At 34.1% G+C, this 17438-nt stretch overlaps 1 protein-coding gene across 2 annotated transcripts in view; it reads right to left on the minus strand.

The window, feature by feature from the left end:
• Positions 1-1016: 1016 nt before the first annotated feature.
• LOC145662042 (putative peptidoglycan muropeptide transporter SLC46) overlaps positions 1017-17438 on the minus strand; it is a 74144-nt gene continuing 57722 nt past the window's right edge. For both annotated transcript variants that reach the window (XM_081727375.1, XM_081727374.1), the window contains exons 3-7: positions 15270-15371; positions 8517-8654; positions 4932-5015; positions 1912-2068; positions 1017-1228 (exon numbers count right to left, since the gene is read on the minus strand). In XM_081727375.1, the coding sequence (XP_081583501.1) occupies positions 1090-1228; positions 1912-2068; positions 4932-5015; positions 8517-8654; positions 15270-15371 (620 nt within the window). In that variant the 3' untranslated portion in view covers positions 1017-1089. The remainder of the gene's footprint in view (positions 1229-1911; positions 2069-4931; positions 5016-8516; positions 8655-15269; positions 15372-17438) is intronic.

Raw genomic sequence — 17438 nt, forward strand, 5'->3', positions numbered from 1 at the left:
CGTGTGGAATAGTGTGAAGAAATGCTTGCAAGATTTGATGGAGGCAATTCTCGACGCGTCTCTGACATTGTTACTGGTGATGAGACTTGGATCTATCAATTTGACCCTGAAAATAAACGCCAGTCTACAGTTTGGATCTTTCCAGACGAAAATCCACCCACGAAAGTGAAGCGACCGCGAAGTGTGGGGAAGAAGATGGTCGCAACTTTCTTCTCCAAATCTGGCCATGTTGCAACTGTTCCACTTGAAGAATAAAGGACTGTTACTGCTCAGTGGTACACCACTGTTTGCCTAACAAAAGTGTTCCAGAAGCTTCATTTCCAGTTTTTGCGCATAAACTACGTTGTTGAAGGGAGATATTCTTGGTTCCTTCAGGAATAAAATTATGGATTTTTGACATTAAAATACTGTCCCATTTCAGGCCCATCATAATGTATTCATAAAGAAAATCTTAAACCACATTTAGTTAAGATGCAACTTTTGTTTCATTTTCTTCCGCTGTACATTTCTGTTTTTCCTTCTATTCTTGGAACATACACTTCCTAGGTTAATTACCAAGACAATTGGTTTGAAGCACTGACACAATGGGCCTTATGTAGACTCGTTTTGTCGTATTATTAGCGTCATACTAAAGGCCTGACTACTGCAGGAATCATATATTAGTCGAGCTCTTTAGTATGACCCTAATCAAGCGTCAGAACGACTTTGCATAAGGCCCAATATGTTCTATTGCCTGTTTAACTAATATTGAATTCGTATAGTCTAGAATTTAACCTCAACTTTCTCCCTAATTACTCACTCTAGTGTCATGACGTTTATTACTTTTACCTTTTTTTTGTTAGTCTCATGTTGACATTTCGTCTAATTCTGTTCATGTCCTTGAATTTTGTATTTCGGGGCCATCATCTGCAGCAGTTAACCCGTACTTTCTTGTTTTGCTCAGCGCACCTAAAATTAAAATACTTGAATCTAGTCGTGGAACTTTGAAGTGAAATATAAGATAAAATATTATTTATTTATAATTTAAACATTTATCGCTTGTGACTATTTGGAATTTACGACAAGTATTTGTTTCAATGTTTTATTTAATCACTTCTTTGAAAATGATACAATAGCTTCTTTCGTCGTTTTCTTCAGTAATTCATGGTTCGCCTCGGGGTCATCAGCAGGCAATGGATCTAACTCTGTCAACTTTTTATCCTTTCTTCTGAGGGATACGTCCAAAAATCTGAAAAAGTGTATTAATTCTTAAATCACATTTTTTTTATTAATAAGAGGAAGTCATTATAGACAGTGTCCTAAAATAACGTTTACATTCTTTGGCTGTTAATAACAGGAACAGCAATAACATCAAGTATGAATTTTTTACTATATCATACCATAAAGATTCGATGTTCAAACTGATAAATCTATGTTAAAATGAAGTAGAATTAGACGTTGGAAAAACATGTTCTATTTATTGGCGTAAGTATGTAGTTTTTGAAATAGGAAAATATAAACTCATTATTTTATGTATATATGTTGTTAAGAAAATAGGTCCAACAAGTTTTCTGCAGATGGTAGATATAAACCACATAAATGTAAATAAGGTGTTATTTGCATTTCTTGAGTTACCTTATATTTATTACATTCTATATTAGGTTCTACGGAGATCTAAGCTATTCCAACGTAGAAACTTACTTTTCTCGATGTAAAAAATATCCAATAAACTCAATTACGAGCCTCATATATTATAGAACATATAAGAACTAAATTAAGCAAACTGTTATGCAATTAGATGTGGAAGAGATAATATTATTATAAAGAAAGCTAAATGTATTCATTACTCAAATACGCCCCATTAAAACCCTGCTCATGAACTACACTAGACTAATATATAAGTACTAAGCATTTTGTATACGCAATACTTACCCAATAAGACAGATCACAGTAGCAGAACATGATATCGTAAAGTAAAAGAATGCAGATGGAAAGGACTGTATTGTGGCTGTGTATACTTGTGTATAAACGGCACTTGCAAACAGTGACACAGACATTTCTGTTGATGAAAGTAATGCAAATACTTTTCCTGAAATTAAACCAAAATCGAAGAAAATCATAATTTAATATACATAGTTAATTTAAAAATCTAGATCAATAGCATTCTTGAACAGCAAAGCAATAGAATGTTTTAAAAGTAGGTCTAGTATATATTTTTTTTAGAGAAATGCATTAAGGAAAACATTAGACAAGAACATCATCGTACAAACCTAAATACTACAGTACATAATCATTAAAAATATCGTTTCATAGGTATTTCTCTAAGCTCAAAATTAAAATTAGTTTCTTATTAATCAAATACGTATGCCAGTCTTATTACATACAAAACAAAAATGCATACAACATGTTTCAGTGACAGTAATGTCTAACTTTTATATTAACAACTAAAGTGAGTATGAGAATATGGAGAAATAACGTATAGCCTTCAATTTTTCAGTTTTTGTTGAGATGAGCTGATTTTGAGCTTAACGTTCCGCTCAGGAGCAAGACTATATGAGACGTGGTCCTACTGATTAACTTGGAATCCGAACTACATGAGTTCCCGCCGGGTTTCAGTTTTTGTAACCAAAGGTTGGCGGGAATGAAATGTCCGCCCAGATGTGTCATTTCATAAGGGAAGAAACTACAGTGCATGGTTAATTAAAATAGTTGCCGTCTACAACCACACACTTTTCCCATTTCTTAGCCAGTCATTGGATGCCGTGACAAAAGAAGCCTGGAATCTGCGGTACGGAGAAGACACAATCTGCTGCAGCGTCTGATCATATTCGAAGATCTTTCCTCCCAAGAAGTATAATTTGGGAAAGGTGAAAGGATGAATATTGTAACTCATGGAGAGCCTACACTTTTCTTTGAGCTACATGTAAACAAGTATTGTCATCCAACATAAGAACACCTCTCTGTTGACCAGCGATGGATACTCCGACAAAGTGGCGTATTATATTGTTTTGGTCGTAAGCATCAAAATGGGTACATTTGTGGGAAAACCACATCCGTGCTTAAGTTTTGAACATCAGTGTAGTATACAATTTATCAAATGTTAGATAACAGCGTCCTATTAAAACTCATTCTCGTGAAAAGTAAGCTACCTTACATTTTAACATGGAAAGAATTTCAATAATATAAAAATAACTAAAAATCACATAAATACAGTAGTTTAAACAGTTTAATAGTTAAATATTATTAGATAGGTAAAAAGTTTAAACCTAAACCATTATCATGACACATTCGGTATTCACCAGGTCTTGGAAACTATAAGGCATAAAGTCTTAAAATTTTCTATAAATATTCCCCTATGCTTCAAACAAGGCAAGGAATTGTATATTATAAGGCAGGATGAGGGCCTTAAATATTTTTAATTGCGTTCGCCAGATTTCCGAAACGATAATGTGTAGAACTTCGAAAGTTTCTATAAATATTCTACTTGCATCATTGCCTGTAAATAAGACTACGTTTCGGAATTGCGTATTCTAAGGAGGGAAGGGATCTTGAAGATCTTTGCCGTTCGCCAGATCTCCAGAATTGTTAGGCATAGAACCTTGCAATTTATTGTAAATGTTTTCCTTTCATCCTAGAATCTAGATTAGTCGGAATTTCACAAATGGGAATCCTAAAAGGGGAATGGAATTTATTTTTTGTCAGCACATCACCGAAACTATTCAACGCAGGATCATGTAATTATGCGTGTGTTATTCACTTGGATTCAGTATCGAAGAAGATAACTGGAACAAAGGAAGAGGAAGAGATGCTAATTTAATGATAACAGTGTTGGGGAAAGTGAAGGACTTTTATTTTCATTATTTCAGAAGACTTGTCATATTTGTTTCATTTGATCTGTATCTATAGGCTATATCTATATACTTCAACTCGTGACTGTGTAAATAGTCTTACCCCAATTGACCTTATTAAAACACTACTCAAGCAATCTATCTATATGTATATCTATAAAGCAGGGTGGCTCACGTAAAAGCAACCCGGGTAATATCATAGATGAGCAAATAGTTATATGTAATTCTGACTGATACCGGTGTGACTCTCGATGCGCAGTTGTTTAGCATTTTGTGGGAACTATTTCTATATAGCGCCGCGATGTGGTGTCGGCATGCCCCGATGTGGAGTTGTTTAGCAGTAATTCCCTGCCTGTTCAGTTTTGGTAAACAAGTTCTGTCAAGAATATCGTTTCCGCGTAGCAGAGAATTGTGAATACGAAAAGTAAGCGAGAAGTTGTGGCCGTCTCATTTCTGGGAATTTCACTCCTGCAATTTTGATCTCTGAGTATGCTTTAAATACCCATGCAAACAACTCTGAATTGCATCAAAACATTACCCACACTATCTGGAACATCATCCGTGAAGCGTTTCACATGGTGTTAACGAATATACAACGTATAGGACCTACAAAAGTGTCTTGATGTTAACAGGGACCTCTTTCAGCACTTCTTGAACATCAGGTAAACCAGTGTTTACATTTTCTTACTCCTTCGACCGATATCCGATATTAGGCCTACCACGTTGGGCTACTTTCGTGTGAGTCACCCTGTATTACATAGGTAAATAATGGTGTATGCATACAAATATGTTGAATTTTTTAAGTCAAAAGCTTAAATATTATTTTTGAAGGAAAATTTCAATAATGTTCTTAAGGAAATCTTAGAATGATTATACGTAAGTAAGGTATTACGCTTACGCTCCAGGATAGCGTTAGAAATGTAAATAATCTAATAACACCAAAAGACAACTACTTACACTTGTTGAATTCTTTCGATTTCAAAACGATTTCAATCAAATTGGGTGAATTTACAGTTTCCGGATGAGAAAGTGATTTATCGACTTTGAGTTAGTGCTTTTGATCTAATTTTAAATTGACATCGAACTCTTATAGTTTTCACTCACCTCTTATCTTCTGTGGAGTAACCTTAGACACTAATGAGCGAATTGCAACTGTAGTGAACGCTGCTATCGCGAGCAACGAAGCACCTATTCAAATAAGTAAAATTTATTATGATAGAAAAACATTGGTGATACCACATTATTGTTATTATTTCAATTGCCTTTGCACAAAATCAACCTAACATACAAACATACATCTAAATGATTTGAAATATGAAATTATAACAAACAAACCCAGCATAATTCAAATGTATCAAATGATGTTCTAGACCAGTGCTATTCAACCGGGGGTACGCGAAGATGTTTCTTGGAGTACGTAATCTTAAACTAAGCATGTTTCCAATATTTATTGAATGATCATAGTTGAAGAAAATTTTGAAATTTCCCATGTTAATTTTTTCGGATGTGCAGTTTATTCCCTGTAAATAGTTCTTTGATTGGCATACTAATTGTCCTTTTATTGGGCTCTAGTTGTCCCCCTTTTTAACCAACAGAACATGTATATTAAGTTTAATAAGTTCATTTCAAATTAATTTCTTTTAAACAGCTTCAGGGGTACACAATTTGATAGTGAACTATGTCCAGGGGTACGCGAGAAAAGGTTCAATAGCAATTCTAGACAATATTTTTGTAAGTTAATAATAGCATGCCTGAGACAAGATGGCAAAATTTAACATGTCTGGTTACTAAATTTTAATTACTGGTCATTATGTTTTGTTCTTCACATGATTTTTCTTTTAAAAAGTCATTCACAAGGGTAGTATAAGTCGTCGCACTGGTGTCTCTGCCATGTAGAATTTGAGGGGAGGGACATCAAAGAAAGTGATTTAAATAGTAGTACCTAGTCTAACCCGTTTATTATCTTCGATTCCATTTATTACCTTTCTGCGTATCTTCACACACTCCTTGACACATATCGGTATTAAGAACTCTGTTATAATCGTTTCATAGCCTGAATATTATATTCCAAATAAATATAATAATTATTATTTATATGCTATTCTGTTGTTAGTAAATAAATTGAATTAGAATAGAATATTGATAATTTTCTACTTCAAAATATTGGGGGACGCGTCCCTTTCGTTCCCCAGCCAGAGACGCCCGTGGTCGTACGCGAGCTGTAACTTACTTATACTTAGAGTCCTGAGTTATTGGCCATCAACATTGGGTTTGGACTAAGTTAATTTGTTTGACTTCAATAAAAAGCGAAAGATGGAATTAATCTGATTTTGACCAAGTTGATAGGTCTATGCTGATAGATATGAAATATTATGGTGCGCGAGTTATTGGCCACCAAAGTTGGGTTCCGATGAGCCCATCCAATCTTTACCTAATTTGGTATTATAGCTTATTTGGTACGCGTATGAAATATTACGGCGTGATTCGGTCTCTAATTATTATCAAATTTGGAGTTTTGATTTCGTGAAACTAAGAAATTTCACTAAGGAGCAATTGAAGAATCCGATCTTGATCAAACATATCATAGTTGTAGACAGTTCACAGTGTTATATTTGTTATCGACGGTCATTCAATGATTCAGTTGGAATATAGATCGTTCGCAATATGCAGAGACGATTTAAATGATGGGAAGACATATTAAGGATATTCTATTGAAGTCAGTTTTCATTTCCTTGTGAAGATTGTCCACCAAAATGCATCTCCAGCTGGGAAATAGTAGAATTTCACACCAATAAAAATTACCTATGCTGATTATTATTTACCTAGGTAATTGCATTGTTTGCTCAAGTTTTTGTGCTAGTCAATGAAAGACTTTTCTCGCTTGCTTTAAACATACTTGTTAATAAATAACTTGTTTTCATACTTCTTTAAATAAATTAGTTTGGAATAATATTTCAGTCTATTTTTTAATCTGTAGCTTTTTCAGTATGAAGATCACGGAAGTGTGAAAAAACTTCATAACAGTATTTAATAAAAAAAAGTTATACATATTTTTATATTAAATTTTGTCATCATATTAAATAACTTATTTAGTGTTTAGTATTACATATTTTATTTAGATACACACTGTATTCCAAAAGTGATTATACACCTTTATAAACACGGTTACATGTTAAGCTATTCTAATGCGAATAATGCTATTTATGAAGGTTTGTAATCCTACGTTATATGCAGTTTGCTTTCGCGAGTCAGATGCCGGCTGATAACCTTGAGATGAGAAGCTGTATCTAGTTCTTTGCTGTTCATTGTGTGTTAAGCACCTTTGAACGATTGAAACAGTATCTTTCTGAGTACGTTCAAAATGGTGTTCACTTTAGAACAGCGAATTTTCCCCGTTAAATACGTCTTATGTGAACATTGTGAGTACTCACAGGTAGTGAAAGAACATATTTCTGTTACATTTACGTAATAGATAAGTAATATTTACCAAGGAAAGCTCTGTACACTCCAGGAACTTTAAAGTGCTATTTGTGATTTCAACAAAGACATTCTACATGCCGAGAACAAAAAGAAACGCATGCAGGCATATCTAAATGTTCGTAGTGACAATTTCCAAAAACTATTGTAAGGGTAAGTTAATGTTAGGTTTTGTTGCTTAAGTACACGACAGTTACTTTTTGAATGCACTGTATTTTATTATCAATCCGAGTTGTATTTTATAGGTGTATCACTGAAATTAGAACCAGCAAAGCATAATTAAGTCATGTTAAGTTTAAAAATGCTGTCATTTGGTATATCCTACGTTCTAGTGTCTAGTGTATACACCCTATACGGAGAGCAAAGCTGCAAACTTGAGCCCAGTTAATGCCACCAGCTAATGAACTTCATGAACTACTTACATGATTTTTTCTTGTAAGTTCTATATTCAGGTAGATTATAACCTATATAAACAAATGAACTAGTTGATCTACCTGTTTTAGAGTTTGATCGATTGATTAAACCAGTACGATCTACCATTAATCGTACGTATGATGCCTTCCTGTGTTGTAGGAAAGACAAGTCATGTTAACTCCTTGATGTTATAAAGGCGTTAATACTTTTTTTTAAAAAAACATTGTTTACATGACTTTAATGACTTTTTGAGAAAAGTTCGACATCGACACCAATCCACTTATAATTTCATTAATTATTTAATCATTATGTATATGTATAATTCATTACTTTTTCGATCTGCCAGATGTATTTAAGTTATAATTTGCATAATAGCATCTTTTAACTCCACCAGATTGGTGGAAGGTAATTGTAAAGTTGATTTATGGTTGGAGATATAAATGGATAAATTCAGAATCAAGTCTTAATTTGTCCGATCAATCCTTCAAATCGGGTGAATATTCGTGAAGAAATCGAGGTAGAGGCTATATCTTCATGATAATCAGTAGCTTTTTACTGACTATCCAACTATTGTAAGAACAGTGTTTCTTATTTCACTCAAGTACCTGCATTAGTAAAGAAGCTAACTCATTTAACTGGTCTGGATCTGTAAGCTAAGGATACAAATATCCCAGGTTCTAAGAGTTAAAGTAATTACATCTTATACTAAGTTTTCTAATCTCTGGAATTATTTTGTACATGATAAAATATGAGTGTAGATTGATAGATTTGGTATGTAGCTATATATCTAATACTTACCTAAATACATGACCCATTCATCGTCAGCTAAAACAAAGCAGATTCTTGCACTTAAAATGGCACTAACACCTATTATACACATAGTTGTGTCACGTAGTCGAAGAATTCTGGTTACAACTGGTAACAGTATTATAGAACCTGAAAATATATAAACTTATCATATAACAAAATACATTAGTGCTAAAAGATCTGATCATTATAAAGTCCGCCAAATAAGGTAGATTGTTATATACGCATTTTGAAACACTTGCATTTTATTTATTTATTTGTATTGAATGATAATTTTTACATGGAATTTGCTATCTACCTAGGTATATCTAATGAAAACTATATATATATATTAATATATATATATATATATATATATATATATATATATATATATATATATATATATATATATATATATATATATATATATATATAAGCGATGTTCAAAATATTTATGAAGTTGAAAAACAATGTTGTGGAGGATCAGGAGAGCAGAATCGTCGGGGGCTGTCGGGCTCAAGCTCCCCCGAAATAAATTTGTTAGTTTTTCGCATTCCACGTGCAACAATAATCCTTTTTACCATTTCTAAGAATGTCATTGACTTTCCAATTTCTTATGATTTTTGTTCAGAAATAATACTGTATTAGTCAAATTTCATTTCATTTAAGAACTACGTCCTTTTGTTCTTTCTTTCGTCCTTTCTACTTTTCTGTTTCTTTTTCTTGATGTTTCTTTCGTTTCATGTATCATACTTTATCGACCGTTGTCAGTTGTAATTCAAGTCGGCCGTCATCAGTAACACCAAAACTAAGAGGAGTTGATAAGCGAAACTGGTGTTCCACACCTACTTGCGCAGATATCGACATGACGGGACTTCAGTTATTATAATAAAGGAAAAATTATATTGTTTAGTTATTTTTAAAAGAAGGAAATATTTGAATTAAAGAAAATCAAAACGGGGGAATAATTAGCCCTGGAAATTAGGTAGGCCAAGAGGATGCTTCCTTTTTCTTGTATGAATAGAATAAATGGTTAGATTCACTCCTAAATTTTTGTATCATATCATAGAGGATTTATCGGGTCTGCAATTCTTGCCATTATAACTTCAATTTATGCATAAATTAAAATATATTTAATTCTCAAACTCAGGTGGGTAATTCCGTTCTTAACAAATATCAGTGATTAAGTAACGATTCGTCAATATTCATAAAATTGATTGAGTTCATGTATAGAAATGTTAAAAAGTGAAAGATCGTTTAAAGAATCTGAAAATTTTCATGGCTTAGACAATTTTCAGTACTATGTAGGAACAAGTGGAACAATTTTTCATGAATCGAATGAATAAGTGGAGTATGTTTTTATGAATCGGAAAATATTCATGACTTTTAATAAATTGAAATTTTAAATAATAGAATGGGATATTTGTACGCTACGAACTCGAGGTATGTTCTCTGCACTTTGCATACACACACACACACACACACACACACACACAGAGAGAGAGAGAGAGAGAGAGAGAGAGAGAGAGAGAGTAGTTGAATTGAGTTGATTTGAGTTTAACGTTCCTTTCAACAGCGAGACTATATAAAACGGTACCAACTGATTATCGTGGAATTCGAACTACATGAGCTCCCGCTGAGAATCGAAGCAAGGTTTTCCATGCCAAAGGCACGTATGCTAACCGCTTAGCAACGAAGGAGCTCGGAGAGCAAGAAAGAGTGAGAGAAACATTGTAAAATTTTATTTCCCAACTTGAAAATTTTCCGGTTCCCGGAAGCTAATTGGAAAATTATAATTTGTTGTTGACTAACTTTCCTCTACTGAAATTCAATTTTGTAGCTCTATGTGCAGTTAAATATAGTGGAAAATTTTCCGCCTAACATTACTATACATAATATCCAAAATTGTCAGGCCTATGGAAAGTGTTTTCCACTTGTTTCTACATCGTGATGAAAATTTTCCGATCTATGAAAATTCCTCTCACTTGTTTCTACAGAGCAATAAAACTTTCCGATTCACAAAAAAGTTGTTTTACTTCTTGCTTCAAAATGATGAAAACTTTCCGACTCATAAACAGTTCTTCAATTTTTCCATATAAGGCAGAAAATATTTCGATTCATGAAAAATTGTTTAACTTGCTCCTACATAGTACTGAAAACTCTGAGCCATGAAAATTTTCAGATTCTTTAAACGATCTTTCACTTTTTAACATTTCTATACATGAATTCAATCAATTTCAAGATTGCTGAGGAATTGTTACTTGGTTACTGATATTTTTTTAGAACGGAAAATTTTTCGGAAAAATATAGTGGAAAAGTTTCCACCTCACATCACTAAATAATTATCGAGGCATCTCCCTTCTGTCAACATTCCATAAAATCACGTCAAATATTCTATTAGCAAGATTGACCCCATACGCAGATGAAATTATTGTGGATTATCAGTACGGATTTAGACGAAATCGATCAACTGTCGACCAAATATTTACCATTCGCTAAGTACTCGAAGAGATCTGGGAATACAATACCCCGGTACATCAATTATTTATTGATTTTAGAAAGGCTTACGACTCGGTCAGGAGAGAAACATTATACAAGTTCTTACAGAATTTGGAATACTGTAAAAGCTAATTAGATTAATTAAGACATGCTTAAATGAATCCCAAAGTTTAGTCCGAGCAGGAAAATTTTTGTCCACGAGCTTTCACGTCGAGAATGGCCTGAAACAAGGAGATGCGTTGTCGCCATTATTATTCAACTTTGTCTGGAATACGCTATAAGGAAAATCAAAGATAACAACCAGGGCCTAGAGTTGAACGGTGTTCACCAGGTTATGTCGTACGCTGATGATGTAAATCTAATAGGGGATAATAGGAGAACAATAGAAAGAAATGCAGAAATCTTATTGAACGCTTATAGGGACATGGGTTTAGAAGTAAATGCAAAGAAAACTAAATACCTGGAAGTGCGTCAGGATCGTAATACGGCAAATTATGGATGCATTAAAATATTAAATAATACTTTTGATAAAGTGGATACTTTCAAATATATAGGATCAATATTAACAAACGAAAATCATATTCAAGAAGAAATTAAATGTCGACTAAAAACAGGAAATTCATGATATTTTTCAGTTAAAAATCTGTTGTCGTAGCTAATTCCGTCGAGGAATTCGAAGCTTAAAATATATAAAACGATAATCATACCTGTTTTTCTGTATGGTTGCGAAACATGGTCTTTTACTCTGAAGGAAGAACATAGACTGAAAGTATTTGAGAACAAGATCCTGAGACGAATATTGGGACCCAAAAGGAACGGGAATGGGGAACGGCGGAAACTTCACAACGAAGAACTACATAATTTATACGAATTACTAAACATTATTACGGTAATCAAGTCTAGGAGGCTTAGGTGGGCTGGTCATGTAGCTAGGATGGAAGAAAGTAGAAACGCTTTCAAAGTCTTGACTGAAAGACCAATCGGAAAACGACCATTAGGAAGACCAAGGAGCAGATGGGAGGACATTACAGATATATATAAGATGGATCTCGCAGAAATAGGAATCCAAAGTAGAAACGATACAGTTGGCTAAAGATAGAAGTCAATGGAGAGCTTTTGTGAAAGCGGCACTGAACCTCCGGGTTTCATAGGCCATAGAGTTAGTTAGCTTACGAAGCATAAGTAGATGCCTAGGCTGATACTACAAATAGATGAAATGCACATTTACTGAAAAGATGGGTTCTACTGACATTGGGTAGTTTATATACCCTTCGTATGCTAGGGCCTAGGGGAGAGGAGAAGATAAGATTTCACATGAGGTTACGTTACGCATACTCGCATATCTTCATTTTCATTAAAAATGGAAAAGCCAAGAGAAACCAATTGAAAAATGAAATGAAATCTTTAAGTTTTACATCCCACGGTTATGCCGGTTAGGCTAAAGGAGACGGTGATTATGAGAAATGAATGAATGAAATGGTGGAATGAAGAAAGTGGGAGGAAACGGGAGAACCCCGAGAAAACCCACGAGCACGGTGTTTATCCACCACAAAGTCCACACGGCGTGAGCTGGGGTCGAACCAGAGACCCCAAGCACCGGAGGTGAACGCTCTACCACTGAGCCACCGCGCCCCCCGGAAACCAATTGAATCTCACTTTTCTTTGTGGCAATCGAACACAAATCATCACACTGATCAGCAAAAAGCACTTTTCAAATCGGATTATTGGGATAGGCTAGCCTCCAGGCTCCAGCTCCAATGTTGGGGGGGACATGTTCCCCCATTTCCCCGGAATTTGTGCCCATACCTACAGCTGAGACAACTTTCCAGCATGAGGAGAGCGGCATATCCTCCTCGGGCATTTATTGCAATTTGTACCCAAGTAACGGAAGTGGAATTAATACATATTGATGAGACTACTAAACGCACTACAGCACGAAGTTCAGTTTGAAAGATGGAAAAGCCAAGAGAAATCAATTTCATCTTATATTCCTTTGTGGTAGTCAAACACAAATCATCACACTTATTCCAAAAAGCACTTTTCACGTCAGATTATTGGGGAGCAGTCCCCCCAGGTCGAAGATTGGGGGTATATGTCCCCCTCGCCCCTTGGATTTGCGCCAGTGTACTTATCTTCTAGGTTTCATGTACCATAGAGTTAGTTAATTACTTATAAGTTTAAATTTAATATTCAAATTTAAATAAGTAATATTAAATTTATATATAATGCAAATTCGTATGTTGAAAAATCAAAGAACAAACAACTAGACTTGAAGAAATCAGTAAAATCCTTCCAGTTCATTTCAGAGAAAGCAGAAAAAAATTCCCATATAAATCTATGAACTAAATAATAGGCCTAAAGATCGGATGCGTACTGTGTTGATTCGGATGCGATTCTGTCTGTGCTGATTTGGTCGGTCAAAAACCCTCAGACCAACTTCCATCAACGAAGGATGCTCTAATGCCCAACATCAACTGAACAAACCTTGAAACATACATTTTGCGGCACGCCAGCGCTCGAATATCGACTTCCTTCAACTCGAACATTTTGGTTGGCAAACTACGAATGCAAAATTGATGCCCAAATGGACTGCTCAGGAATCTATGGCTAAAAGTTGCCCAGAGTACCATGTAAACATACGTGGTACACAAACAATTGCAAGTGTATGCGGGCTTCAGTGGAGTGCATGAAAACCTGTAGCTGTAATGGTAACAAGTGTTATAAATTACTTATAAACACTTATGTACCAGATAATAATTCATCTGATGAGGATTCAAAAGACTAAATAAATATGTAATTTTGCGCAGATTTGATATGATAATGTAGAATATTATTACAGTTTTGCTTGTTTCCAGTAATTAGTAAGTATTTAATGAAATGCAATGTAATATTTTCATACATTACATACAAATAGATTTATTGAGGTTTCTGCATAAACATTTTTTAAAGTGATCATTGAGAAAATACAGACCCTTCTTGATTTTATAAATACCCTTCAGGTGTACAACGATGTTATCAATCACCCTATATATCACCTGTAAATTGTGTTTACTCTCACTTAAGACATCTTTACATATGTTCTTACCTTATTTATATTTTCTGCTTTTTCATTATGGTAAGAAAAATATTTTGTTAAAAAAAAAAAAGAATTATTTTCAACGACCGGTAGAAATACTGTACACAAATAAGTTGAAAACTCTTAATTAACCTGAATATCAACTATAAATGTATTTTAACACTATAAAAGACATCTCTACTTATTTCAAAATTTTGTGATCCTTAATGCACGGACGTATCAAGTGACTGGAGATCTAGAAATGATCATGACAGTGCAGGAGAGCTCAAAGGAGAAGAGTGAGAACTGTTCTTCAAATATTGGGGAAAAAATCAGCTTTTATCTCGGAAACAAAACCTTTATTGACCGATGTGAGCTGAAATTCAGTGGTGCCATTCGGAGCATCAGCATTCGAATCAAAGTGCACTTTTCTTCAAACTTATCTCGCTGTACGGCTACTTTTGGTAGTAAACCTAACAATATTAGTACCGTTTGAAAGATAATTTAATGCTCTACAAATTTAATTAGGGACGTTCTTTCAATGTCTCAACTCATTGGAGAGATAGAGAGCAAAAAAGAAAATATTAAGGCCAAAATATGCCAGTTTTTAATGTTTAAGTTAAATTTTCCGAAAATCCGTTGGATCTATCTAAAGCATGAATAGACAAAATCGTAAAGCACACCTTAGTGATAAAACTGGAAAAAGAAATTCATTAATATCTTGATTAGTTTCGGAGATATGGTCTTTTATTTGTAACGCTCATTTCTTAGCTTCAGTAGAGGAGGGAGGGGTGTACGGGGGGACCTTCGGCTTGCATCAAGCGACCGGCGGTCTAGAAATGATCAAGATAGTGAATTTGATTATTTAGGACCACCGGTTGCTTTTACTCTCTCGGGTTGATCCAACTTCTTATTTTGGAGACTTTTCCAGATTCTGCCTCTCGACTATAAAATTCGTCAACACAATTTTATTTAGTATGGATTGATGTGTTTTTTCTTATCCATAAATCCACCAGTGTTAAAGATTGCAGTGTTAAAATAAAATTAAACATTTCAGTTATTAATAAAACATTTACTAAACTTTATAACAGCTGTGTAACTTTATTTTCTGACTGGCTGGCACTACTTAAAATTTTGATGTCAACTGCGTATCCAGCTTATGCATACAGAATAGTTAAATCAGATGCCATCAAATCATAGCTACTTACCTATAGTTATAGCGCACCATCTTGTTGTATCAAAATAACTATATTGGACAGCGTTCCATGAGAACACACGCTGTGCGTAGAGAAAAAGAACATCTGCTTCATCTGCAAAATTAAATTGTAAAAAATTATTTGGCTAAAAAGTAAGCCCATAAAACAAGACAATTATAGTGAAATTTGTTTGTTTAAAATAACTGTCCTATAATCCAATATGTGTTAAAGAAATGCAAAAGATAAAAGTATCAGCTTTTTCCAAGTTATATCAATATTTATGTGTGATGCTCTGACAATGAGTAAAGGCAACACACATTATTTGCATTCATAGAAAAGTAGGCATATTATTCTATAAAAAATCCAAACAATATTACATCTACAGTAGAATTGAATAGGTGGTCGAGAACATTAGAATATAGTAGAATGTTTTCATTCTCAAAATCTTAAAGCTTTAAGTCAAAAATCAAGTTATAACTGGACTCGAAGTTAAAAGTGAATTGAAAGAGTACAGAATACTTTTAGTCACAGCCAATTTTTACAGTAGTATAAATTTATCGACTAACGTTGTTAGTACAATAACAATTGGCGAGTGCTGACAACGATGCCTACCATTGAAGCACATTTTCATTTGATATGCCATAGTCTACCACAAAATGCAACATGATTAGCTCTGCTACCCTTCGAAGCCCTAACACCCTTGTCGCCCTACAGTAGTGATGGTTGGCCCTGGTACTGCTTAATATCTGCTTTTGTTTTCTTTCTTTGTCTTTTTGATGCCTCAGCAATGGATGAGTAAAGCATAACGTATTTCCGACAGTCCTTCTGGCATAATTTGTTTCCGGTTGGTTTCAACGCCATGAACTACTGTAAGATGGAATTTACAATGGTTATGGTTTGTGTTGACTGATTACTATTATAATTAAAAAGTGAACTCCAAGTTTTGTTTCAGTTTCTGAAAGAATGTGATTTAAAAAGTAAACGCAACAAATAAACTATGGAACAGTATTTAAAGGAAACACTGGTCTATTACAGTATTCGCTCATTGGTCTATCGTTTGTATACTCATCAGATGTTTTGTTGCGGACTGAAAATGTCCTTTTTGGAATTTTGGGCTTAACTTGATAGCGGAAGTGGTGAAACTACTTGACTTATTCATTGAAGTGGGGGCTTCCTTTTTATTGTCTGGTTTGTTAATGATTATACCAGACCTTTGATTTCTTTTCTATGCACTAATTTTTATTAAGGAGTTTGGTATACCATCAAATCCTATATATATTTACTCTATTTGCCGTGTATCCGTCTGGTAAGCACAAAATCTAAAGCACTACTTGATGGATCACTATTACTTTTGGCCAGGGTGTAGAGCAGCGTTTCCCAACCTTTTTCAACTTGCGGCACACTACGGGTGTTACTTGGATTCTCGCGGCACACTTATAGATATTATTTGTAAATATAAAACACAATGGTATTTTTTCTGTGATTATTGATCTCTTTCTCACAGAGAATAAAGCTCGAACACTGTTTTTTCCCCGTAGTAAATCATTATGCTTATTTTTTATTCTAATTTAAAATAGAAAACAATAGCAATGAAATATTGGACTCAAGTTTTTAGAAATACGCTTTCCTTTTAAAAACTGTATCCAACCTTTACTAAGAAGGAAGATCACTAAATAACGAACGAACAAACAAATCTATTTTACTTTTAAAACACAAATGTAGGTAATTTGTCGAAAGCATTTAATGATAGTTTAAATTTTCAAGTTGCGAAATAGTCTGCAACAATAGAAAAGCAATAATGGTCATAACAATGGCAACAAATACTTTTTTCAACATTAGAAATGTACAGAACAGTAACACGGTATGAAACTTAAAATTGTAGATTCATAGTAGAGGTTCATAGTAATGTGAAATACAAATATACATTTTCCCTACGTTTTACAATTTGATTGCTACAAAATTAATAATTTTGTTTCGATTCCTCGCGGCACCCGGAATACTAAGTGTGCCCCCCGGAACATTTTTTCTGAAAGAATGACTGATCTAGAGTATCGTTTGCTACTCAATGATTGAAATCAATAAAATGTCGTGTGTAACAAAGTTCTTGAATAATTGCATAAATATGATACGAGTTTGGGTGGCTGCTACGCAAACTCAGAAAAATAAAGGTTAAGTGTAAAA

Source organism: Thermobia domestica, chromosome 10 (genome assembly GCF_964235325.1).
Source record: "Thermobia domestica chromosome 10, izTheDome1.hap1.1, whole genome shotgun sequence".
Classification (NCBI taxonomy): Eukaryota; Metazoa; Arthropoda; class Insecta; order Zygentoma; family Lepismatidae; genus Thermobia; species Thermobia domestica.